General features: G+C 41.7%; 1 protein-coding gene and 1 pseudogene across 1 annotated transcript; one reads left to right on the top strand and one right to left on the bottom strand.

The window, feature by feature from the left end:
* Positions 1-1,729: 1,729 nt before the first annotated feature.
* Positions 1,730-4,055, top strand: LOC139413963 (glycerate kinase-like; annotated as a pseudogene).
* Positions 4,056-4,640: 585 nt separating this feature from the next.
* On the bottom strand, positions 4,641-12,922 carry LOC139413305 (T-cell leukemia translocation-altered gene protein homolog). The gene is made up of 3 exons (XM_071160517.1): positions 12,556-12,922; positions 8,671-8,725; positions 4,641-5,035 (listed from the first exon to the last, which is right to left on the bottom strand). Exons 1-3 carry the CDS (start codon positions 12,764-12,766, stop codon positions 4,993-4,995), a joined length of 309 nt encoding a protein of 102 aa, XP_071016618.1. The 5' UTR covers positions 12,767-12,922; the 3' UTR covers positions 4,641-4,992.

The raw sequence follows: 12,922 nt of genomic DNA on the forward strand, positions 1-12,922 counted from the left end.
GCTACAATAAATGCGGCCTCAGGATATGGGGTTTCCATAAAGTCCAGTGTAGTTCTTTGAGGATCGTCGTGGTATCGGCTTGAGGGGGGATATATACGGCTGTGACTATAACTGAAAATAATTATCTTGGGAGGTAATACGGTCAGCATTTGATTGTAAGGTATTCTAGGACGTCGTAATGCGGGTGGTCGTAATGCTGGCGAGTTACCGTCGCTCTGATATCCAAAAGTTATTTCCGGCTGTATGTAATAACACAAAACATTTCCTGGGCTAATAATGTAAGAAATAACACATAAAAAACAATAGTTGCTTAGGAGCTAGAAGCAGAGCTGCCATGTCTGTAGGCTCCATCTCATCTATCGGCGCCATCTTACTTATTCATTGCTTGCTGTTTGGGGTTTTAGGCTGGGTTTCTGTATAAACACTTTGACATGATGTAAAAAAAAGGCTTTATAAATACATTTGATTTGAATCCCCATCCCTTGTCAGCTAGCGGGAGCAACACTGATAGTGTCCTTCCCTCCCTCCCGCCTGCCGAACACCTGCCCTCACCTTTGTTAACAGAACTACGGCAAAACAGTGTCCGACGGGCGGGGCAAAGACACGGTCTGCCGCTAGCACAGCAGGTGGGAGGATGGGGACACACCATGTGCTAGCTAACTAGCTAGTTAGCGATACCGTCTTCTAGCTAGCATTCAAGTTAGCTAGCACACGGTGTCGCCACAGATTTGGTGTCGCTTCCCACCTGCTGTGTACAGGACTAGCTGGCTAAGCTAGCACAGTGTCCTTCGGTCCACCTGCCTTTGCCGTCGTTAACAGATCTGTAGGAAAACAGTGCCCGACATGCGGGGACGAAGGACACTGTCTACCAGCGTACGGCTAGCTAGCTACCATTGTCACCCCGCCCCTTCTTCAGTGGGGTTTATTGGTGGCTGGCATCCAACGTTATTGTGCAATGTTAACGCCACCTACTGTACTGGAGCACCCCCGCCTCCCACAGCTGAAATAAATGACCAATAGATGTATAAAGAGGGGTTCCTGCAGATGCAGGAATGCCCCAAATTGCAGGCCGCAATTGCACCATTCTCGCCTATATTGATGTTAGAGTTATAAGTGAAAGAGGTTTGAACATTAACCACTCATTCACCCCACAAGGTGGCACAGGTGGTCCTGTCCTCATTCCAAAGCCAATATTTTATACCGATTAGCTCAAACTGAGCAGCACTGCTGTTGGGTTGACCCTGTATAGTCCCTGATTGTACAAAATCATCTGAAGACAAACACAGCCTGCTCACTTTTTTTCTGCCTTATGGTCAAGCTTGAGTCAATCATTATACGGAGGGTACACATTCAACTTGAGTTGAGCTCTTTCCAGATTTTGCGACACTGCCTTAGTGCTGATCCTGACTCTGCAAGTACACAGTTCTCATACAGAGGAAATCCAGAGGTTCCCCATACCCTGTGTAGGCAACCTCACTAGGATTCTCTCATAATTACAAGTCTTGTCAACTAAATGCTGAGTGAATATGTGGTTATCTGATGTGTTGTGTGGGCATCTCAAGGTAAGGGACAGAAGGTCAACTAGTTTGTCTCTATCTGGAATCTCTTGGGTGTCTTTTGGTGTGCACATACAAAAATGACCAGTAAAATCACAACAGCAGAAACATCAAAGGGGCCCTGTGATCCATAAACTTAGTTTTGGCTTTGATCTCCCTGATAGGACAGCCTGATGGCTCATGTTCTGTCCATGCATCGGTCTTTGTCTTTACTGGCCCTTGTGGGGGTAAGGGGAGCCACGGTTTTCAGACATGCGGGCACGGGAGGTGTTTGCTACAGGTGTGCAACCAGACATTGTGGTGCGGCGGGGTCTGGAGCGTACAGGGGACACCTTCCTAGTGAATGGCCACAGCTTCACGCTCAGAAACAACCTTCACCTTGTGAGCTTTGGCAAAAAATGTTTTAGGTATGGCTGCAGAAGCAGAGAGGATTGTGGGAGACCACTTGGTGAGAGTGAGTGCCACACGGGATATTGGAGACATTACAGCAGCATGGGAAAGACTAAGCAACTCAAACAAGTGTTTGTGGGTGGGATGGGTTGGTTGGTAAATGAATTGCTCCTCTCATCTGTTTTAATTTCTCCTCAGCCAGACGTGGTTGAAGGATGGAAGTCGGATCACAGTGATGGAGGGAGCTAAACACAACCTGCCAGATGCTGATACTGATGCCCAGGGAGCAGCCAAATGTATCAAGAGGCTGGCCAGCACACTGACAGAATGAGCTGTTGCTTGTACTAATTTCAGGTAAATTGATACCTAACTCCTACCACAATTTAATTGTTGAACAAACTATATAGTTATTACTTAATTTGAATCACTGAAGCTACAGGGTGTCCATAAATATCTTTGAAGCCCAGTGCAGTCAAACACTTGATTTTACTGTATTTTATACATATTTCACACTATGAAGTTGGAGTAATACTGTTAAATTGTGAAAATAGCATAATGCCCATTTAGTGTAAGAGCTGTTTGAAAAGACTGCCTTAAATGTCCACTTGTTTTGACCGATGGTGACATCACTGTGCAATAAATTAGTTAGACCAATGAGAAATAGCTCAAAACTATGCCAATAAAAAAATTAAAAAATTCTCTCCCCACTCCCCACATTTTTTATTTTATTACATCAGTTTAATTAAACAATCACAGTAAGACTTAATTGTTACCCAGAAATGATTTGATAGATACATTCTGCTGCATTGGACATTTAACACACATGTAGGAGGGTCTGCACTCTTGCCTGCCCCAGTCACACTCATCTCTCTTCAAGAAAAACAGAATGTTACACTCAGACTGACTGTCTTGTAGTTGGGGCTACCATTCAGGAGCTTAACTCTGTACGCCATGCCCTCGTTATTGAAGGGAGGCGGACTTGCACACTGCGCTCACCCTGCTCAAATAAGTATCCAACTCTACTAGCTCATTATAGAGCTTTCACCCCAAAATGTTAACTTCTTGCACATTAACTTTTATATTGTGGTCATATTTGGTCAAATACAATATCCCTGTTAACATTTTCAAAACAGGTGGTGGCCCTGGTTCTGTCTGATGTAATCTGAGATCCCCTGGACTTAAAAGCCCAGCGGCCCCATATTGTAGACTGAGGCGTGGCCTCAGGAGATTTGGTCGGTGCTGGACCGCTATGGGCTAACCGCAGCCTCTCTCCCCACCTCAGTCAAGCAGGTCCCTGGACGCTCAGCTCCCCGGTGGGAGGAGGCTGGAGAGCAGTCAGACAGGGTGGCATATGTTCTCAATGCTGTGATTGGCTCCAACAGTATTGCTCTGGAATGCGCAGGGCGACGTGCAGGGGAGCTTGGATTCCGTCCAGTTGTGCTGTCGCCAGTGGTGTGTGGGGACGCACAGTCTGTCTCGCCTTTATGGTCTACTGGCTCACTTTGCCTGCTCCCGTGATGAGCCCTCTCCTGAGTTGCCTGCTGAGATTCTGAAGCTGGGGCCCGAGACGGGCGTGGTGAGTTGGGATTTGTGCCGTGCTATGCAGGTGCTTGGCGTGGGGAGGGCTGGGGAGCCACCGTCTGCTGGCTGGGGGAGAGCCCACTGCGCAGTTGACAGGCAAGGGGCGTGGTGGGCAGAACCAAGAGCTAGCCCTGTGAGTGGGGCTGGAGCTGGGAGGCTTGGCACTCCCTCCGAAGGGTCCCCTGTTCCTGCGTGGTGGGACAGATGGTCAAGACGGCCAACTGAGGCAGCAGGGGCGGTCATAGACGCAGGGCTTGGAGAAGAAGCACGAGCACAGGGGCTGGACACTGAGGCATCCTCATTAACAATGATTTCTTCACCTTTTCACACCTGTCTGGTGGGCAGTGACTGCTCCTACCAGGGTTAATGGGTACCAATGTGATGGATGTGTACATCCTGCTCATCCCACCAATCCCCATAGTCGTGTCTGGTGAAGACGAGGGCCTGAAAGCAGCTAAGCACACATTTCAGTATGAATCCATACTAAGTAGACTTAAATATATTCAGAGCTCAGCTTTTCAAAGTTGACCTTGCCAATTATACCCCTTTCCAGCAAGCCCTTCTGGAAGTCCACGTTTAATTTAAAAAAGTAGCAGTCAGTTATGTCTAATGAATAGCGTAAATTGCTTACTTTTTGGTTATTTGTGGAGAGTGTTCTTGTACAGAGCAATCGTGGGTTGTGTGCTGGACATCGTATTAGAGAATGATAAAAAAAAAACGAAATGTGACTTTATTCAGAAGACAGTCAGAGGCCTCATGCATTTGCTCCTTCTCAGTATGGAGGTTCCAGCCATAGAGGGGTGTACAACGACTATAATAAGGTGAGTATGTCTAGAAAAAGAAATCAAGAGTTCGAGGGGAGCTGCCATTTGATGTAAGGCTTCTATCTCTGACCACTTTCTCCACAGTAGTCTTGCTCCAGCGCACTCTTCATGGATTACTATGTAGCCTTGCTCCAGTGGAAATAAAAACAGCTCCTTATTCATACAATAATATGTTATGGACATAACAGCAGTCACAACTCACAGCAGTTGTCGAGTCTTTTCAGATTCTGTCTACCGGTAGATTAGAATAACATTTCAGTTCAATCTACAACCAATCAGAGGACATAGACTTGGATAGATATTTTAATGGCTCACCAATCAAAGGCGGTAAAAAATTTACATAAGCTTCATTTTAAAATATGAGATTTAAAAAGATATGACATATGAGAGAATATCTTAGCTTATCGCATGGTGTGGCTGTCTGGATGTAAACTGAGCCTGATTAGTTACCCCTTCATGACAACCGTCCGGGAAAAGTAATTTTTCAGCGTAGAGTAAGGAAGCGTCTGCAGGCCCACCTCATCGATGAACTCCAGCCCATTTGAAAAGGCACAACATATCAAGTCTGTGTCCACTCAGCAGCACTGTCTGATTCGACAGAGAACAAGTAGAATGTAGTCCAACTTGTTATGTCCCGTCTGTCACTCACGGTGTGTCTTGATGGTGTCCCCTGCAGCACTCTCCCTGACAGATAGAAAACATTATCACAAGGAGTCACACCTACTGATTTTTGTTGTTGTAATTATAATATATTTTTGAGTAGAAAAACACATACAAATGACAACATACACTTAAGTTGGAGTCATTAAAACTCGTTTTTCAACCACTCCACAAATTTCCTGTTAACTAACTATAGTTTTGGCATGACAAATAATTTTTCCAACAATTGTTTACAAACAGATTATTTCACTTATAATTCACTGTTTCACAATTCCAGTGGGTCAGAAGTTTACATACACTCAGTTGACTGTGCCTTTAAACAGCTTGGAAAATTCCAGAAAATTGTCATAGCTTTAGAAGCTTCTGATAAGCTAATTGACAATTTGAGTCAATTGGAGGTGTACCTGTGGATGTATTTCAAGGCCTACCGTCAAACTTTGCTTGACATCATGGGAAAATCAAAAGAAATCAGCAAAGACCTCAGAAAAAAAATTGTCGACCTCCACAAGTCTGGCTCATCCTTGGGAGCAATTACCAAGTGCCTGAAGGTACCACATTCATCTGTACAAACAATAGTACGCAAGTATAAACACCATGGGACCACGCAGGCGTCATACCGCTCAGGAAGGAGAGGCGTTCTGTCAACTAGAGATGAATGTACTTGGGTACAAAAAGTGCAAATCAATCCCAGAACAACAGCAAAGGACCTTGTAAAGATGCCAGAGGAAACAGGTACAAAGTACCTATATCCACAGTAAAACAAGTCCTATATCGACATAACCTGAAAGGCCACTCAGCAAGGAAAAAGCCACTCCAGAACCGCCATTAAAAAAAGCCAGACTACAGTTTGCAACTGCACATGGGGACAAAGATTGTACTTTTTGGAGAAATGTCCTCTGGTCTGATGAAACAACAATAGAACTGTTTGGCCATAATGAATATCGTTATGTTTGGAGTAAAAAGGGGGAGGCTTGCAAGCCGAAGAACACGTGAAGCACGGGGGTGGCTGCATCATGTTGCGGCGGTGTTTTGCTGCAGGAGAGACTGGTGCACTTCACAATATAGATGGCATGAGGAGGGAGCAAAATGATATGGATATATTGAAGCAACATCTCAAGACATCAGTCAGGAAGTTAAAGTTTGGTCGCAAATGGGTCTTCCAAATGGACAATGACCCCAAGCATACTTCCAAAGTTGTGGCAAAATGGCTTAAGGACAACAAAGTCAAGGTATTGGAGAGCCATCACAAAGCCCTGACCTCAATCAATAGAAAATGTGTGGGCAGAACTGAAAAAGCATGTGCGAGCAAGGAGGCCTAAAAACCTGACTCAGTTATGCCAGCTCTGTCAGGAGGAATGGGCCAAAATTCCCCCAACTTATTGTGGGAAGCTTGTGGAAGGCTACCCGAAACATTTGACCCAAGTTAAACAATTTAAAGGCAATGCTACCAAACATCTAATTGAGTGTATGTAAACTTCTGACCCACTGGGAATGTGAAGAAATAAAAGCTGAAATAAATAATTCTCTACTATTATTCTGACATTTCACATTCTTAAAATAAAGTGGTGATCCTAACTGACCTAAGACAGGGAATATTTACTAGGTTTAAATGTCGGGAATTGTTTAAATGTATTTGGCTGAAGTGTATGTAAACTTCCGACTTCAACTGTACATCTCCACACCTGCCCAGACCCACCTGCTCACACCCCCATCACTCTCTGCCACATGGCCTAAAAAAAATATTGAAATATGCAGACAGATGGATTAAAAGTACATTTACATTGTAATACTTTGACAGCCAACTTTAACTCCGCCCATAACTTTTGGACTTTGCAGCATTCCCAGAAGGCATGGATTATTGAGTCATTGTTAGTTTTACCCTAAGACTTGAGGTTTTGCTGTAGAATTTGCTAATTTTGCCCCGTGTAATAAATTCTATATATTAGTTTATATACTGTATTAAGCGTACATTTTCATTAACTGTAATTTCATTAGTTATGTTCCAACATTCCCTCCATCTTGTGCCAATATCAGTGTGTCTTTGTTCCAATATTTTTTGTTAATTTTTTTTTAAGAGTCAGTTGGATAGGCTCTAAGGTTTTGTTGGTCTTACTTGTCATATGAATATCATTCTGTGACTCAAAATTGGATTCCCTCAAGATTTCTCTGATGTTCAAAAGATTTTGAATCAAAATTTCTTCATAGGAAGATTTAATGCATGTATTTGAAGAAGGAAAAAAAAAAAAAAAAACTCATTGGTCAGTCAAATTGCTTTTTAATGCGGTCATGGAAATAAATGTATTTCCTATTACCAAGTAATTTACGATTTCTGCCTTTTAGTTTTCCATGTGTACAAATGTATCAGGGAATTCTGAAAAGCTATTGATTTTTAGACAATTGAGACATGGATTGTATATGTGTGCCATTCAGAGGGTGAATGGGCAAGACATAATATTTAAGTGCCTATGAACGGGGTATGGTAGTAGGTGCCAGGCTCACCGGTTTGTGTGTGTCAAGAAGTGCAGCGCTGCTGGGTTTCACGCTCAACAGTATCCCCTGTGTATCAAGAATGGTCCACCACCCAAAGGATATCCAGCCAACTTGACACAAATGTGGGCAGCATTGGAGTCAACATGGGCCAGCATCCCTGGCCCACTTTTGACACCTTGTAGTCCATATGCCCAGATGAATGGAGGCTGTTCTGAAGGCAATATTATGGAAGGTGTTCCGAACATTTTGTATTTGTGTGTCTATTTTTAATAAACAGTTCAATGATATGTATCAAGTCTGTTTTTAGTGTTTATTTTGTCTGCTGATAATTGATTCAGGGTTGTTGAGTCTAAGGCTAGGATCAGTCTAACCCTTAAGAAAAAAAAGGATTGCAGTCAGAGTGCAGTATAACTGCAGTACATTGTAGTATAACTGGAGTTAGAGTACATTAAATGCAGTATGAATCTGCAAAACCTGCTTCCAAAATACCATACTGCACATTTACTGTAGTTTCAAAACTGTAATATTTTTTTTAAAGTGAAATATTGTTTCTGATTTATATAGATTTTCATAACTTTTAAAATTGTCATTAATTGTGTTGTTTCTAATTAACGCATCTTTATCTTAAAATTATAACTTTTGGCATGTATTCATTTTGAGGGCTGCGAGATGTTTACCATTAAGTAGTATGCTTTATTTGAGTTCAGCCTATAGTTGTTTTCTCTCTTCAAAAGTCAAATATCATATTCCTGCTTAAGTTCAGAAATGTTATTTTCTTCCTTACCTTGTAAATAAAAAAATGTTTATGGACTTTCAAAAATATGGATTTTATTTCTCTTTAATAAAAATGTCTAACTTACATTTCACTTTTGCAGAGTATGAGATTATCATTTCCTTAATGTACGCCTTAAAAGCATCCCAAATGAAATAGGTGGGTCAGCTTTTCTCTATCCTCTGTCTACATTTGTAAAGGTTTTTTAAAATGTAGGTACACACTGCTTTTAATAGTAGGAAGCAACCAACTAGCGTTAACAACTAAATTCATAATGGGAAAATCAAATGTGTGGAGTCCAGTGGATAGCTAGAGAAAATTACACTATTGTGACTGTAGAGAACAAGTCAGTATTATGGGTACCTGGAGGGAGACCCATGGATGCTCGGACACCTACCATCCACTGCGGTGAGGTACAGTGTCAGGTGTGCCTCCATTCTGTCCACTAGTACCTAAAATGTTAGAGCACAACAATACATGGCTGCTAGCTTCGACCGCAACTGGATTCTAATTTGACGGAACATTGGGTTTATACAGATCAAAGCCCAATGTCCTGTCAGAATCCAGTTGCGGTTGAAGCTACATGGCAGTGCCTTTCAGACATAGAACTAGTTACAATTTGAAACGGCATGGTATTTAAATGCTTCCATACAGCAGTTACATAGTAGGTAGTGGTCAAGTTATTTTTGCATGGCCCAGTGCCCCGAGTGGGTGGAGAGTTAATTTCAGGACCAATGGATTGGTCTAAAATGAGCAAACTGCCCACCCAGGGCACTGGGCCATGCAAAACAAATTTTCCCAGTGTAAAGCAAAGCACAGGGAATTTGACCAAACCTTACTTGCTGATACTTCCTCAATTCCCGACTTGGAAGACAATCCATGTCTTCTAAACGTCCATGTTTCTGTTGCAAGTGGTTCGTTTGAATTCGCAAATGGTCAGTTATTCAAAAAATAAAAAGCTACATGAAGTAATCCAACAATGTATACGCCGTGATCTTGTCTATTTCAAATCGTATCATTGATCAAGGCAGGTGAGTGTCATCCAATGATGTATATAAACCCTGGATTGCTGATACTACTGTATGTGCCGGCCATTGCGAGGCTTTGAAGCCATCGGTCGGCCATATTGGCACTGCTGAGCAGTCCTCAATAGAAATCAATAGAATTCCACAGTATTTCAAGAACAAAATGACATGTATATAAGTATTTTTTGTTGTAGTGGGGACAGTAACATTAGTAATCTCAATGTTATTACATTATGTGAGCTAAAAAAAATCAAAAGTATACATTGTCTGTAATAGAATAAACATTGTAAAAACAAATGTTGACATTAATAAATGCATTTCTAAAGCTTCCAAAAGATATGTTTTTACACTGGCAGTGGTGGAAAACGTACCCAATTGTGATAGAAAATGACTTGAGTAAAAGTCTAAAAGCATCTGGTTTTAAATATACTTCACTATCAAAACACTATACATCCTTTCAACTTCCTTATATTAAGCAAACTAGACACCACAATTTTTTTTTTTACGGATAGCCAGGGGCACACTCCAACACTCAGGCATCATTTACAAAGAAAGCATTTGTGTTTAGTGAGTCCGCCAGAGCAGAGGTAGTAGGGATGGCCAGGTGCTCTCTTGATAAGTGTGTGAATTTCACCATCTTCCTGCCCTGCTAAGCATTCAAAATGTATTGAGTACTTTTGGGTGTCAGGGAAAATGGGAGCAAAAAGTACAGATTTTCTTTAGGAAAGTAGTGCTATAAAAGTTAATGTTGTCAAAAATATAAATAGTCAAGTAAAGTACAGATACCATGGCTTGACATTAACTTTTTAGCCCCCCCACAAAGTAAAATACTGCACTGATAGGCTACTGTATAAGACATGTCTATCAACCCTTCATCTGGAGACCTACTGGGTGTGCAAGCTTTTGAACCAACCCTGCACAAACACACCAGAGTCAACTTAACAACGGTCCTGTTGAGCAGCTGTTTTTTTACTATGTGGTGTGTTCTAGCAGAGTTGGAGCAAAAGCCTGCACACCCAGTAGCAACATTACAATTACAACCAAATACTTTTTTGTAAAATAACTTCCTCATTCAATGAACCTGGGATCAAATGGCTAAGGTGGGCGAGGTAGCTAACTAAGATGTGTATCTATTTGTAAGGCTAAAATATTCAGTGTACAGGGTAGATCTTCACAGCATAGGAGTTACTTGTCAATTAGGCTATTCTAAGAATATTTTCGTACTTTGTCAGAATTACATGGCCTGTATTGAATAGAAGAGAATACTAGCCAATTTTGAGCGCTTGATTAACGGTTTTACAACCTGAGTATGCAGCATTGGTTTCATCAACTTCGCACCCCGTATCAACTGCATGTCGGCAATTTGCGGTTATACAAAAGTGCCGGTGAAAAGTAATTTTAGGACATCGGACATAACAGTGACATTAATACATGCTAATTGCTAAATAGTTACCTACCCAATTTGAACATATTGTGTAGTTTGGCTTGTTATCTAGATAGTCTGTATATAATTTACCTGCTGCGCAATGTCTCTCGCTCCTCTGGCAACGGCCCACACGCAGGTGATGCACACACCATGACTTTTCCAGGATTTTCATTGCTGACCAGAAATGTGCTATAACTGGGCAAATAACTCACTATCAACGAATATGAACAAAATGCGGTTAAGCTTGCTGTGATCTCAAACACGCATCTCCCGACTGCATGATTGACAGACCACTTGTGCCGGTCAATGCAGGCCTACAATAATTATACTCCCATGCGCTCCGCAGAGATTGGGAATATATAGGACAGTGCAAAACACATTGCATCAGGGGGACAATGATCCAATTCTGATCGGAGTAGCCTAAATTGTTTGATAGTGCTTTTTGTCCTACTTTTTTTGTACTTGCCCTGGGCAAGTGGACAAGCCTTAATATCAAGCTCTGGATACCCCCCAAAATACTTAAGTAGTACTTCAAAGTCTTTTTCAAAGTCTTTTTTACAACCAGGGGTACTGGGACTTGGATGTACTTTAATGCTCATGAGACCATGTGCGTACTGGTAAAATGCACATGAGGGGGTACTTCAGGGGTACTCTGGTTAGACAAAATTCAGTAGGTGGTAGTGTAAACGAAAAAGGTTGGGAACCACTGCATTACACCACTGTGGTGGGGGAGTGCCAAGATGGAGGAACAGTGGCTTCAACACAGAACCCACTATCAGTCAACTTTTCTTGCCCAGTGACCCCAGCCCAGGCAAACCTGCAACCCAGGAATCCCCGTCATATGTCAGCAAAATAATGTATAATCAAGTGTTGTCTTATCATCAGTTAAATTATAATGTAAAGTAGAAGTAAACCAAATATATATTCTGGGGGATTTGTTTCTGTGAAAAATAATTTGAATACTGCTAGCTGCAGTTCATATCCATATTATTAATATTTGATTCAGTGACTGAAATTACGACCCCATCCTCGGTAGCTATTGGGCATCGGAAGAACTTCTTACCACGAGATCGCCTTGCTATTCATGTTGAATGCTAATTTGAACTAAGCAAGCTGCTAAATCTACTGTGTAGGCTATTAGAGGGTGTAGGCTACCTGCATCGAACTAGCCAAACCATGGCAAAATGGAATTACAATCATAAACCCAGATTTTAGTCAGTGGGCCTAGCCTATGGACAAGTCAATATTCCAATAAACCACTCCTAACGATTTGTAGTCTTAACATCTGACACAATTGCCAGAAAATAGCCTAACATTCGTTTTTTTAAGTGTATTTATTTATTAGTCACATTAGCTCGCAATAATTATTATTTTAATGGGAAAACTTTTGCTTCTAAGGTCGTTAAAATCAAGATTCCTTCGTAATTCCGTCAAGGTTATGGAAAGTGTTAATTGGCTAAATGTGGCAACTGGTTTAGAGTAGTCATTTATTCAATACATTTTTTTTTTTTTGCTGGACCTGGCAACCCTGAACTCTAGGGACAACCTTTAAAAAATAAATAAATATGAAACATTGTCGGCCCAAATGAGCCCGATTACCCAATTGTTGTGGTCTGGCACATGGACTCAAATCAAGAATTGGAAGTATCGGTTGGACGAACATCCTCTTGTGCTATATGCTTTACACTACTTACTGTGTAACGGCTGTATGGAAGCGTTCACATAATCACCACCGTTTCAAAGTGTACTTACTTGTGGCTAGCTAGCATAGACCTAAACGTCATGGTGGCAAACATATGATGAATGTTAGCTAGTTTCCTGTAGCGCTCACCTTGTCGGTAATACATATCGTTCACAGTGTTTCCGTAAACTCTCCAAGCGAAGTGGATGGCAATGAGACTGACAACAAGCCAGCTAAACAGGATCTTGAATATTGACACTCTCATATCATTAGCCAACCAGTCATCCACAAACTCGGAAAGAAACGACACAAACCCGTCCACAATACGGGATAAAAACTCGAAATCCCACGGCTCTTCCATTTTATAAAACGCCACCCAACGTGTATGATTTGTCAAAAAAACATGCCTTACCTAAACCAGCTAACGTTATGGCTGACTGTTACAATTCGTCAAAAATATTTGAGTGAACTCACAGATGTAAATATTTGCTTTTAGTGTTAGCTACTTATATCAGGC

The sequence above is a fragment of the Oncorhynchus clarkii genome, chromosome 7 (genome assembly GCF_045791955.1).
Source record: "Oncorhynchus clarkii lewisi isolate Uvic-CL-2024 chromosome 7, UVic_Ocla_1.0, whole genome shotgun sequence".
Taxonomy (NCBI): Eukaryota; Metazoa; Chordata; class Actinopteri; order Salmoniformes; family Salmonidae; genus Oncorhynchus; species Oncorhynchus clarkii.

What these genes read in the sequence shown, in the direction of transcription:
- LOC139413305 (XM_071160517.1), bottom strand. Translation starts at nt 12,766, where the DNA reads ATGGAAGAGCCGTGGGATTTCGAGTTTTTATCCCGTATTGTGGACGGG. An exon ending in CGATATGTATTACCGACAAG is followed by an intron (nt 8,726 to 12,555) that starts GTGAGCGCTACA and finishes CTAACATTTTAG; the next exon opens with GTACTAGTGGACAGAATGGA. An exon ending in GTACCTCACCGCAGTGGATG is followed by an intron (nt 5,036 to 8,670) that starts GTAGGTGTCCGA and finishes TCTATCTGTCAG; the next exon opens with GGAGAGTGCTGCAGGGGACA.